Here is a 14,555-nt window from a genome sequence, read left to right as displayed (position 1 = left end):
TGTCCACCTGTTAAACCCTTGTCCCTTTAAGACTTTTAAAGCACCAGCTTTTTTTTCTTTGAGAGGGCATCTCTCATACTTATTGATCAAATGGTTGTTAACAACAATAAAATTCTGTATAGGGGGGTCAATGCTCAATGCACAATCATTAATCCATCTCAAGCCTAATTCTCGTCAGTCTCCAATCTTCTGAAGCATAAGGAACAAGTTCTTACATGGTGAACGAATTCTTACATAGTGAATAAGTTCTTACATGGTGAACAGTACAAGGGCAGTCATCACAGAAACTTTCGGTTTTGATCATGCATTATGAACTATAAACAATCAGGTCAAATATGAATATTCGTTTGATTTTTATACTTGATTTATATGTGGATCCCACATTTCTCCCTTTATTATTATTATTATTTTTATTTTTAATAAAATGCTGAAGTGGTAGGTAGATGCAAGATAAAGGTAGAAAACATAGTTTAGTGTTGTAAGAGAGCAATTGTAGATGATCAGGTGTGTGCCTGTAGACTATGTGTTAATCCAAGCTAGACAAGGGCCTTAAAACATCCACGGATGCAGATTTCTCTCAAAACAGGGGGGGTGAGGTTCTAAGCCTCACCTCTGTTGATCCCCAATTTCTCACCTGATGGCCCCCCTGCGACTGTGCCTGTCTTAGGTTGTTCCTCCCTTGAGGAATCTTACCCATCTCTGGCTAACCAGTCATCTTCCGGGGCCATACAGGGAGATGTAAAGTTGGTAAGTGAGAGAGAGGCCATATTGTTTGAAAAGGTTAGCTTTTTACTTCTTTGCAGATTTATGCCCTGTGGCTTCTATGCCCAGCACTTGTCTCGAGGTATCTTTACCACCTGGAGGAATTATGATACTCGGTAAATTCGATATGAGGCACGAATTCTATTTAAGCGTTGTAATTAGGAAGGAAGAAGAAAAGCTATAGAGGTAGCATATGGAAGAAAACATGGGAGGATTGATTATTTCTTTGCTATATCTTCTTGTAGAGTACCTTAAGCATGTATAGGTTTTAAACTACTAACTAACTTGCGCACACATATTAACATAATAGGAATAAGGTGCCATAAACTAAGCAAATCTATAATTACCAGCCATCTCCAGTGAAGCCAAGAAAACCAGTTAGGCACCCTAGGCATTTGTAAAGCACCAGCTTTTATTTTGTCCCAGGGGAGCTGGCTGTGGGGACCCACCCACAGTCTCCATCTCAGATTTTACTTTTCCATTCCTCTAATATCCAGTACACCATGCAATGTGTGTCTGTGCTCCCGATGCAGATTACTAGGGCTGGTTATTTAGCAGTCCTGTGCTTCCACTCCCTCCCCACTCTGACTCCTTTCCTCCCACCAGTGAGTTGGCATGGGAGGAGTGCTCGGGTCCCACTGGGTCATGGCTTTATTGAAATTGAATTGTTAATAAAAAAAACTCCCAACAAAACTAAGTCTATGACTAAGTGGCTTCACAGGTAAATTCTACCAAACATTTAAAGAGCTGATATCCATCCTTTTTAAAGTATTCCAAACAAAAGAAGAGGATGGAATACTTCCAAACTCATTCTGTGAGGACAGCATCACTCTAATACAAAACCAGACAAAGACAATACAAAGAACAAAAATTACAGAACAATATTCCTGATGAATATAAGATGTAAAAATCCTCAAAATATTAGCAAATTCAAAAATACATCAGAAGGATTACCCATCACAATCAAGTGGGACTTATTCCAGGGATGCAAGGATGGTACAATATTTGTAAATTAATCAATATCATATACCACATTAACAAAAGAAAGGATAAAAACCATATGATCATCTTAATAGATGATGAAAAAGCATGAGACAAAATTCAATATCTATTCATTATAAAAACTCTCAATAAAATGGGTACAGACGGTATGTACCTCAACATAATAAAGGCCATATATGACAAACCTACAGCTAACATCATACTCAGTAGCAAAAAGCTGAAAGATCAGGAACAAGACAAGGAAGCCCACTCTTACCACTTTTATTCCGCACAGTACTGGAAGTTCTAGCCATGTTAATCAGACAAGAAAAAGAGAAAAAAGGTATCCAGATTAGGAAAGAAGAAATAAAACTGTCCCTATTTACAGATGATATTATACTACATAGAGAAAATCCTAAAGCCTCCACCAAAAAACTATTAGATCTAATTAACCTAAAAAGCTTCTCCACAGCAAAGGAAACCCTCAACAAAACAAAAAGGCAACCCACAGTATGGGAGAATATATTTGTAAATGATATATTTGACAAGGGGCTAATAATGTCCAAGATACATAAAAAGCTCATACAACTCAACAACAAACAAATAACCAAGTAAAAAATGGGTAGAGGATCTGAAATTTTCCAAAGAAGGCATACAGATGGCCAACAGGCACATGAAAAGATGCTCCATCAGTAAGTGTCCATCAATAGATGGATGGATAAAGAGGATGTGGTACAAATATACAAAGAATATTATTCAGTCATTAAAAAGAAATCCTGTCATTCATGGATGGACTTATAGGTATTATGCTAAGTGAAATAAGCCAGGTGGAGAAAGACAAATACCATATGATTTCACTTACACGTTAAGTCTAAAAACAAAATAAAATGAACAAAACAGCAGTAGACTCATAGGCACTGAGAAGTGACAGGTGGTTTACCATGGGGGAGGATTTGGGGTGGTGAAATAGGTGAAGGGTATAAAGAGGCACAAAATCTCAATCATAATAGAAATTAGTCATGGGGATGAAAGTACAGCATAGAGAATATAGTCAGTCATTGTGGAACATCTTCCTATATTGACAGTAACTATAGTGGTTGGGGTAGTATATAGCTGTCGAATTAGTATGTTCTATAGTTGAAACCAATACAATATTGTATATCAACTATACTTCCATAAGAATGTATAAAAAAATCCTTTCTTTTTTCAATAAAAATTAAGAAAAGTGACAAGTAAAAATTTACCTTTAAAAATTCTGCAGTAAACCTTAAAGCAAAAACTCACTGTGGAAAATATCACCTTTTCTCCCACCATCATTGGAAACATTAACTCAACATCTGACACATTTTCTATCCCACCCCATGTTCCACTGTTAATTAGTTCAGTAAGCATGACAATGAAATATCAATTTAATCAATTTATCACTTTGAATAAGCTCATTTTGTGTAAAGTAGAAAAAAATACATAGCCTGCAGAGTAGGAATAGGCTATTTTCCCAGATGTACACCAGCACTCTTCTTAGATGATTCTAGAGGGGACCTAATCTCAATTTATCAATTAGGTAAACTTCAGACTTTCCACAATTCTCTTTTAAAGGGTAAGTTTAATATATATATTGTGACTAATATGCTTTAATTTTCTCAACTTATTTTTCTATTTTCTATTAGGTGTGCTTTCTTATTGTTGTTTTCTACCCTATTTTCTCTTGGACAGATGAGTTTTCTTTATTCCATTTCATTTTCTCCTTCGATCTGAAAGTCATACATTTAACTGTGAGGCAATACACTGTTCAAGAATAAAGGCTCAGGAGCCAAATGCCTGAGTTCAAATATGGCTCCATCACTACTTGGCTCTGTGGTGTGGGGCAAGTTACTTAAACCTCTCTCTGCCTTAGTTTGCTGATCTGCATAAAATGGGGGCAATAACCTCTCCTTATGCAGGTGTCAGCTTCAGTGACTTACTACAGGTAGAGTGTGAAGAGTGCCCAACACACACAGTGAACACTTGTCAATGTCAGCCACTATTACTGTTATTGTCTTGAAATTTTTAATATATAAAAATAATATATTTATATGAAAATATATACTTGATATTTTTCTGTCTAGTTATCAATGATATCCTTCCCATAAATACTACCAAAGCCTTTACTTCTCTATACATCTCACTCCTATTTTAATTTCTGTTCCAGATTATCACTAAAGACTTTTTTCCTGTACAATTGATATTTGTTTAGATATAAGAAAAAATTTTTACTGATTTATTTGTTCAATATTTCTTTTTTGCATTCCATGTTCCTTTTCTGCATTTATTTTTCTTTTTGACCTGGAGAATTTTTCAGAGAGGGTCAATAAATAGTAAACATTCTGAGCCTAGATATGTCAGAAAATGTTTTTATTTTACTTACCCTCTTGAATGAAATTTGGCATGGAATAAAATTCGAATCATAAAGTTCACTTTCCTTCACTATGAAGATACTGCTTCTTTGTCTATTTGCATCAAATGTTACTAATGAGAAGTCTGATGTCAGTATGATTCTCATTCCCTGGTAGGTAGTTTGCCTTTTTTCTTGGGAGGTTTAAGTACTTTTCTTTATCTCTAACATACTAAAAGCAAACATTATATACTTATGTTTCATTTAAAAAAATTCATATGCTTTTCACTCAGGGTAGTCTTTTAGTCTGAGATGTATGTCTTTTCTCGGTTCAGGAAAATTCCTGGCCACTGTTAGTCCAAATAGTGCTTGTCTCCTGTTCTTTTTCTTCCTTCCTTGTGGCGCTACTGTCCGGGGGGTTTGAGCACTCCTGGGTCCATCTTACAGGCTGCTTGACCTTTCTTTAGTCCATCCATCTCTTTTTCTTTGTGATAAGAACTGGAAGAAGTCTTCAGTTTGCCCTTCTAGATCAATAATTTGTGTTTTTTTTTTTTTAAGTTAAATTTTTAGAAATTGCGGTAAAATTTACCTATAGCAAAATGTGCACATTTAAATATCCAATTTGTATACGTTTTGAAAAATGTATACACCTATGAAACTGACACCCCAGTCAAGATGCAGAATATCTCTAAAATCTGAGAGAGTTCCCATATGAATGATCAGTTGTGTTCATTCTCCTTGAGGCTGATTAACCTCTGTTACGATGATCTTATAAGCTGTTGACCCATTCTCCTAGTGAAGGACAACTCACTCTTAAGTTGTGTTCCATCTGATTTTAATTTTCTAACTCACTAATTACCTGTTCTCGCTCCTAATTTCATATTCCTATTTCAGGACTATAAGTTTATCTCCTTTATCTCTCTAAACATGTGAAATAGGCTTATTCTAATGCCCTTGACTCCTTGGTCTGGTTCCTAGTGGGTAAGGTTTTGCATTTATTGAGCACTGTCTCTTTCTCATGGTCTGTTTTTTCTCAGATGTTTGTTAAATCGTCTACCTCCATAGAGCCCTTCTGTGTACATCTTGGCTTCTGTTGGGTGTAAGGCCTCCTGTCAGGTGGCTGGTCTTGGTCATGAGGCCTCCGACGTCTTCTTTGCAGCAGCTAAGGTAGTGGTTTATCCCAGCCATGCTGGTGGCCTCCTGGGGCTGCATCTGTGGCGAACTCCAGCACAGCAGCCAGGATGGCCTCCTGAATGGCAGCTCAGGCCTCACAAGGCAGCGTTTACTGAAAACTGAGACCCTGGTCTTCGTATCTGCTTTGTATCATACTCAGGAGACAGTCATATTTTCATATTATCAAAGTGCACTGAGAACCCCCCTTCTTGATTCCATGGTGTGGCTGTGCATTTTCTTGGCTTTAAATACAATGTATTTTATGTTATTTGGGGATGTTCATGGAGTGGAAATAAGAGAGCTAAGGTTGTACCACTAGACCGTTTTTGAAATTCAGATTCTTTTTAATCGTTTTTATTTTTACATGAGTGTTAGAAAACATACTCCTATCATTATACCCGTCTTCCATACTATAGAACAAATCACGAAAACCTCCTGAGTTAAAAGCAAAAGTTGGTAAAGATATGCATTTGCAAAATTCCTTGTCCCTTCCAAAGCGAACTTCCTTATTGTTCTCTTACCATAGGTGCTCTCATGGCTTCCACTGTCTCATGTTTTCAGCTCAGCTCCATCCTATAGTTACTCAAATGCACCTAATTCACTGTAATATCTAACTTCTGCTGAGTTTTGACAGGTGATAATATAAAAACAAATTCTATGACTAAGCAATTGCTAGAATTCTGTGAGTGATAACAATAGACTAGAAATCTAATAATATAATTTAACAGTTTGAAATCAAGACTCAGAATGAACACATCTATACTCATGAAAACATTCCTACTATACAGTATCAATTAAAAAAAAGGAAAAACCAAATTTAAAGAAGATTTTAATACAGAAAATGGTCAGTTTTGAGCATGACCTTCTGATCAATGTAAAATTAAATCTCAGTTTTCCACGTTATTATGCTATACAGTTTTATTCACTCTCAGAGTCTCCATTAGGGCAATCCCGTTCACTTCCGAGCACAAGTAGCTGAACTCTGGTGGAAGTAAACACTGCCCTGAGTGGTCTCACTGTACCTTTATAACCTCAGATCTCAAGATGTTCCGGGTGGAAATCCTACTATGCAAACCTACGCTTTCTCACTCTCCGAAATGAGAACTCTCATTTTCCTTCAATCCTCCTACACCACTTCTCCTAATCCTCTCTCAGCTCATGACGTTGCCTCAGAGTTCACGGAAGAAACAGAAGCAATCAGATAGGAACATCACCTGTCATCGGCCAACCTTTGGGCCTCCTGCACCTGCAGCCTTTGTCCTGTTGCTATCGGGGAAGTGTCTCTGGCTCCTCTCTAAAGCTGACAAACCTTCCACTTATGCCTGAGATTCCATCTCTTGCCTTCTCAAGGATGTTATTATTATAATTATCTGCCTTTCTCCTGCGTCACTGGTTTCTCCGTCTGAATCATCCCCACCTGCACACAAACATTTTCTAGTATCTCACATCCCCCACCACGGCACAAATTCTTCAGTTGTCTATAGTCCCCCAGCTCCTCACTTCACTTTCCCATCCTGCTTAAACTGGGCTCTGCCCAAATGAGTCCTTTCTCCTTTGACCTCTATGTTGCCAAATTGAATGGTTAAATGTCTGCCTTTATTTTACTTGATGGCATGTGGCGCAGCAACATTCAGTATGACGACCGAACTTTTCTTCCTGAAATGTCACCTTCTCTCGGCTTCTGTGACATAACTCCCTTCTGGTACTTCTTCTATCACATCGGTTGCTGTTTCTCTTCTCTTTGCTGGTTCCTTCATGTCAGACCACAAACTTAAATGCTGGCACTGGCCTCCTCTTTTCTATCCAGTTCCAAGACATCATATACAAATAGACTCCAAAATTTCCACCTCCAGCCAGGACTTCTTTCCAGAACTCCACATATGTGTATATAATAATCTACTTAATATTTCTACCTAGATGTTCAGTAGCTATTTCAAACCTAACACAGTCAAGAGACAAATCTTGGTTCTATCTTTGCACCTGTTCCATGCCCCCCTGGTTCTTACCCAATCTTCCTTATTTTAGCAAAGAGTACCATGCTTACTCAGATGCTCAAGTCAAAATCTACTTGTCATTCTTCATTTCTCTCTACTCCTCTCTCATCTAGCTAGTCCATGAGCAAGTTTGCCAATGTTTCCCCCAAACCTGTCTGAATCTTTCCACTATTCTTTGATTTACAATAACCCCATGTTTAAGGCATTATCATTAAGCTACCTCTTCTAGACTCCTGCAGCAACATCCCTGACCATCTCCTTGCTCCCTATTCACATGGCAGTTATGGTGATCTCTCCAAACATACTTCAGATTGCATCACTCCCTGCTTAAAATCCACCAATGGTTTTCAACCACATTTAGCCAAGGCCTAACCTGCTTACTCGATTACAAAATTTTACAGGTTCAGGACTCTGTCCATCTCTCTGATCTCATCTCACACCAGTGCCCTGTTGCTTAGCATCCTCTAGCCACACTAGGCTATATGAGATACCTAAAATGCCACGTCTAGTACAGCAATGGAGCACTTCCCCCACTTGTTTCCTCTGTTCTACCTGTTCTTTTTTTCTCATCTTTGTATAGCAGGCTACTTCTTGCCATTATGTTCTCCTTAGATACTCTTTTGAGCAACCAATATTTTATGCATTTACTTATTCATATCTTTGTGGAATCTGTAGTCTAGGACACGGGAAATGTTCAATACTTTATAAATGACCAAAATTTAAAGCATTATTCCTATGAGTCCTCATAGTCAACTATCATTATTAATAGTAAATGACAGCAATGACATCTCACATTTATTGAGTGATTACTGTATGCCAGGCACTATTCTAAGTGCTTTGTATGTATTATCTCATTTACTCTCTAAGCAACCCTACAAAGTAGTTACTATTATTATCCCCATTTTCCACATGAGGAATATGAGGCATGAAACAGTATGTGATTCACTCAAGGTCCAAAAGCTAAGAAATGGTAAAGTTAGGATTTAAACCAGGTGGACTAAATTTCAGAGCTTCCATGATTAACTACTTCATATTTTGTTATTATTATAATTACTAATATCAACACTGATAAGCAGCATTAATTGAACATCTGTTATGTGTTAGGTACCTAGCCTTTTTACTTGGGTTGATTTAATCCTCACAACAATAGCCTTATGAGGTAGTGTTATGCTCATTTTACAGATGCAGAAAAACAGAGTCTAACATGTTAACTTTCTGACCCAAGATCACACAGCATATGAATGGCACAGGTGAGATTCCAACCCAGATGTGATGTTCCAAATCCACGTTCTGTCTACTATACTACAATGTCTGCATTTTCCCCCCCAAAGAAAGACCATTTTTCCATGGTCCATAAACCATGAATTCAGGGAGACTCCTGCTGAGTCTGGGAAAGTCTTTCATATGTGCTGTTTCCTTGACTCCTGGTCATTCAACAGATACTTTGATTGTTTAACACGTGTTGACTGACTGTCATACATGGGAGGACTGTCACTCTCAGTGTTGTTGCTTTGTCCTGTTTATTCTCACCTGTGAAGAAACTTCTCATATGTCTGGCGGAAGGCAAAGCCTGCCCGACGCACCCTCACGTTCTCCAGCAGTCCGAGATACTCTACTTGATGCCGGCAGCGTTCATCATCAAACACCTGTGGGGACTTCTTGTCATTCGGTTTGATGCAACGTACGTAATACGGTTCCTAAAGAAATAAATCAGCAAATGATAAGTTTCCCTGGAGAAAAATCCCAGACTAAGGACACTAACATGCAGTTAGTGTTAACTGTGTCATATTATGCTCTGTGCCTCTAATTTCTCAGGCATATACTTGTGAATAGTTTTTCTTTCTTTCCCTGCAAGTAAGGTTGGAAGCTCTCATGCATTTAGCTAAAACTTTGTTTTATTATACTTTAGGATTCATTAGGAATAGTAGGGGACAAAACTAGAGAGTAATTGAGATATATAAATATAGAGTTTTTACATATTTATGAAAACATGGTTAAAAAGTAACAGAAGGAATGATTTAATACAAAGTCTGGAACTATACAGTAAAGATGAACTGCGATGATGAATATTAAGCACAGCCCGGGTACACAGTAAGTGTTCCATAAGTGTTAGCCATATTATTATTAGTATATTGCATTAGTTTGTGCTTTTGAAAAAGAGATGAAAATTTATGAGTAAGTAGAGAGGTTACAAAACCCCCTGTGTTCCAGAATAACCATGTGTCCACGTGGCCCCCTCCTCTGGGTGGTATGCTAGGTGACTGATGGCCTGGGGATAGTCAATCCAGGCCTGCCTTATCCATGGACACATCTTATTGGAATGCCGACCCCTCTGTGGAAGGTTTCACTCACTGGGGCACTAGGCACAAAAGAATGACTCCTTCTAGCATAACACCTAGTACGGTCATAAATCGTGTACTTTCTTTGCTCACACGGAATCTCTGTCCCCTTGCCCCTGGCACACATGTGGTCTGTCTTGTCACCCCATATAAGCAGTTCCCTCCTGGACCATGATAGCGGTGCATAATCTCGTCCAGCCAGCTGCTCCTAGACCCCCTGTAGGTCATTCCTCACATGGTGTCTCCAGGTCTTTTCCCGGGTCTCTTGAACCCTTTCCCATTAACACCTCACTCACTTGGGCATGAGATCAGACTTATGATCACACACTCCCTGAAGGTGTCAGTGACTAAAAAAGGGCAAAAAATCCTTTCTTCTGTGCCAGTTAAGTTTTGTACCATGCATTAGATCATAACTCCTTTTAAACATAAAACTGTGCTTGGCATAGATCCTGGTACTCTGAAGATAATAAATGATCACTGGATAAATCAATGAGGTCAAAAGTATCCAACTAATCAGTGCAAAGCGTTATTTTCCCTTCTCTGATCTATTATCTATCAGACACACTTGAATTATGAGATAGAGTCATCTGTAGCTAAATTAGGCAGTTCTGAGAACCACTGAGGGCTAGAGGTAAAAAGTAGTAAATAATTTAAGACGTAGGAGAGATTTGAAGAACGTGAATTTACTTGCATTTTGAACGAGTAACAGTTTTTGACATCTAAACAGGAAGCTCCAAGTATGACTTCCATAATGAAAAATAATGCTGTTTTCTTCCTTTTTCTAGGCCCCGCTATATAGGTTTCCTATTGCTGCTGTAGCAATTACCATAAACTTGGTGGTTTAAAACAATACAAATTTAATCTTGTATGGTTCTGGAGGTCAGCAGTCCCAGAGGGATCTGTAAGTCCAGGGAGAGGAAATCCCGGGAAAAAATACCTCTAAAAAGCAAAATCAGTCAAAGGGAGAAACAAAGTTTAAAACCCGTTTGTTGCTTACAAACTGCAGTCCAGGGTCATCTCTCTCCTCTGCTCCTGAGGAAGCAAGCAGGCAAGAAGGCAAGCAGGCAGGCAAGCAAGCAAGCCAGCCAGCCAGTCCCTCCCTTTAAACTCTCAGGTTCAGACATGCCGTCAGTTGCCCAGGTAACTACACATTGATATGGAGATGACCTTCTCTCTAACCCTGAGGATATGCAAATGCTCTAAAGCCAAGTGAGATATTCTGGAAACGTTACAATTTTACCCACAGTCCAGAAATCTCACCTTACAATCTACTCGTTCCCCTTCTTCCACAGTGGTCCCTGGGAGAGAAAACTGGAGCATTGTGACCAGACTAATGACATAACAATAGCAACAGCAATAAAATGACAATCCTCAAGCCAGAGGATTCAGCTAGGTTCAAAATCTTATGCAGATTAAGTCCATAGCTCATCCATTCCACAGGCAGGCAGTAGCTAAGGGTTCAGTGCAATCATCATGCGGCAGCTGCAGCCAAGGGCGCATTCAGGCCACAAGGACTGCCGGAGAAAAATAACCTTAAGGGTGATAAGGTACATGTTTTAATGACACCAGCATAGGCAAATCTTGTCCATCAGGTAGGATGCATGCAAGAGAGCGGTCCTGTGATGAAACAGTGGCAGGAACAGGATCTCGTCCTGGTCTAGTATCCAGACTTTCACCCCTCTCCCTGTGGGAGTTACAGATGGGTCGATATATAGGGCTATGGGAGGTACCTGCACTGACCATAAAGATAAAACAAACCTCCCTGCAAGATGCTCTTACCTCCTGGATGTTTTGGGTACACTACCATGACCTTTGTGGGCCATCCAGCTGTTACTCCAGGAATACACATGAGACCAGCTTCCAGGCCTTTCCCCAAAGGTGCCAGAAGGGCCAGCCATCGCTGGTCCATGTGTCAAAATGTCCAGGGCCAGGTCCATTCAACAGTGTCTCCAGGGCTTAATGCAGTAGGGGCTGGCAGCAGGATGTTGCTCTTCTGGCCATATCCTGGCTTCCATAGCTCATCTTTGGTTTGGACGTACAATTGTATAGGAGAGGCAGCAAGGTGTGTGAGCATATCCACAGGGCTCAAAGCTCCTTTATGTGGCTTCTCATTCATAGGCGAACTGTCCATAGACAAACTGACCAACCCCGTAGACTACTGGTGTCCGCCTTCAGGCCAGATTTCAACAAACTGTTGTACCTCTCTATCATGCCTGCCCAGGTAGGATTATGATACATGAAATTTACCCTTTATTCCTAATTGCTACACCCATCCTTGTAGTCCATGTCCAGTAAAGTAGGTGCCTTGATCTCTTTCAATCACCTGTGGCCGGCCATAGGCTGCAGAGACGCTCCAGGCCCCTCTTGGTGGTTTGCTGATCTGCACAATGTGCAGGAAAAGCAACCAATAGTCCAGCAGCTGTGTCCACACAAGTCATGGCATACCGATATCTTCTGATATAGGCAGAGGCCCAATATAGTCTATTTGCTACCTGACAAGGGGTATTGGCCCCCTTACTATTGTCCCATGTTGCTGTGGGACTTGGTGTAAGTCCCTCTTAGAGCACACAAGGAACTCCTTCCGGGCTTTGCTGATTTCTTCAAAGGTCAGTGGAAAGCCCTGCTGACAGGCTACAGCCCACATTGTTTTTGCCCCGCATGCAACAAATGCTGGTGTAGCCATTGGGCCACATCAGAGGCAGGCTTTCCTTCTAGCCAGTGCACCTGGGCCAATGTGTCTGCTTCATCATTCCCTGGGGATGCCAAAGGCAAATGGCCAGTCACGTGATGTACAGTAACAGCCTTAGTCTGACCAGAGGCTATAGGTCTTGCCACAACTCTTGCCCCCAAAGGGGCTGGTGACCAACCATTCAGTTGGCATGATACCATGTCAGTAACCACAGGGTCAAGCCCCGATAGATAGCCCAGCTGTCAGTGCAGACAACTATGGGGGAAGGCTCCTGGGTGATCATGAGCCATACTGCCCGCAACTCAGCCCATTGGCTGCTCTTCCCCTCTCCATCCCCCATCCATATTGTCTCAGTCTTAGGATGGAAAGCCACAGCCCTCCACTTTGGGGGCTGCCCACTACTGGAGCTGTCTGTGTACCAAGCATCTTCAGGTATAGAGGCTTTTCCCTTCTGATAAGAAGTCTCGGCTACCAAGGGCTGAAAAGCAAGTTCTTCCTGCTTTCCACTGGTATAGGTCACTGGCCCCAATAAGCGTTGGAGTTCTTAACTTAAGGGGCTAGTGGAGAGGGCACTGCACTGCTGTAAATATGCACCCCATTTGACCAGGGCAGGTGTCTGGGTCATGCCACTCCGTGGACTTTGGGTCCAGTCTTGCACCCACCCTGTGATGGGATCTGCTACCCAGGCCACCGCCTGAGGTACCATCTTCTCCTGTTTTAAAGGCCCACCCAGCTGTAATTAAGAAAATAAAAACAAAACAACCAATGGCTTCTAAGGGGGACGAGCAGCCCCCTCCCCAGCTTGTGGAGCACTCCATGCTCTGCCCCTATACCCAGGGTGAGTTGGTAGACATGAGCGTCTGGTATAGGCAGAGGCCATGTGAATCTCTGCCTACATGACTTTTACTTTGGTCGGAGCTGTTTCGGTGATGGGCTCTGTAGCCAGCAAGGTGTGGTACACAGCAGCCAGTTGCTTCTCTATCAAGGTGTACCAGACCTCTGCTCCTTTCCATAGTTGTGACCAGAATCCAATAGGTTGGTGTGTCTGTTCAAGCTGCTACCAAAGACCCTATCCATAACCATCTTCAGTTACATGAACATCTAGTTCACAGGGTCTTGATGAGTCCATTACATTGAAGGCCTGTACAGCCTTGACTACCCGCTTGGCAGAGTTAAAGCAGCTGCACATGTCTCATCCCAGTCCCACCTGATGCCCTTTTGTACCAACTGGTATAAGGGCTTCAGAATTTGTGCCAAGTGTGGGATAAACGGTCTCCAGTAGCCCAAAAGACCCAAAAACTCTTGTAATACTGCCACAGTGGTAGGGGTGGGGAAAGCCTGGACCTTGTCTATAACTGCTTCAGGAACAACTTTAGTTTTACCCAACCAGACAAGAATTTCACAGACAAACCAGGTCCCTGAACCTTGGTGCTGTTCACAGCCCATCCTTTTTCCTGTAGATGTTGCAACAGTCTAAGAACTGCCCCTTCTAAATCTGTAAGAGAATCAGATGTGAGCAAAACATCATTACGTAATGATACAACTGCACTGTTCGCGGTTTCCTCCATGTGGCCAAGTCCTAGGCTACAAGTCCATGATAGATGGTGGGACTGTGGAGATATCCCTGTGGAAGGACAGTGAATGTCCACTGCCAGCCTTCCCACATGAAGGCAGACTGTTCCTGGCTTTCCTGTGCTATGTCAATAGAGAAGAAAGCATTAGCAAGGTCTACTACATGATACATTCCCAGTTCATGGCTGAGGGTGTCCAGAATGTCTGCTATAGAGGGGACAGCAGCATGCAAAGGGGGTGTGACTTTATTCAATTCCTTGGAGTCTACAGTTACATGCCAGGAGCCGTCTGGCTTTCTCACTGGCCACACTGGTGAATTAAAAGGACTATGAGTTGGCTTTATGATACCCACCATCTCCAACTCCTTTAGAGTTTCTCCAATTTCCTTGTGCCCCCCAGGCAATTTATACTGTTTAATATTTGTCACTGCCAAGGTACAGGCAGAGCTACAGACTGGTGCTTAGCATGTCCCCTCAGAACTGCCTTTACCATATGTACCTTCAGTCTGAACTCACCTGCAGTGGTCTGTAACCACAGGCCCTGCAGGATATCGACCCCCAAAATATATTCAGGGATGGGAGAAATGTACATGGTATACTCCTTTGGGGGTAAACGCCAATGAGATTTGAGCTTTCTTTACTCTAATTGTCTTACCCCCACAGCCATCTATCACC

General features: G+C 41.2%; 1 protein-coding gene across 6 annotated transcripts in view; it reads right to left on the bottom strand.

Annotated features, from left to right (window-relative positions):
* Positions 1-14,555, bottom strand: part of MYO1D (myosin ID) — a 343,691-nt gene that overhangs the window by 184,412 nt on the left and 144,724 nt on the right. For all 6 annotated transcript variants that reach the window (XM_073235184.1, XM_073235185.1, XM_073235186.1 and 3 more), the window contains one exon: positions 8,812-8,978. In XM_073235184.1, the coding sequence (XP_073091285.1) occupies positions 8,812-8,978 (167 nt within the window). The remainder of the gene's footprint in view (positions 1-8,811; positions 8,979-14,555) is intronic.

This window comes from Manis javanica, chromosome 4 (assembly GCF_040802235.1).
Source record: "Manis javanica isolate MJ-LG chromosome 4, MJ_LKY, whole genome shotgun sequence".
Lineage (NCBI taxonomy): Eukaryota > Metazoa > Chordata > Mammalia > Pholidota > Manidae > Manis > Manis javanica.
The sequence above is the reverse complement of the archived record's forward strand: the minus strand, read 5'-3'. Positions and strand labels throughout refer to the sequence as shown.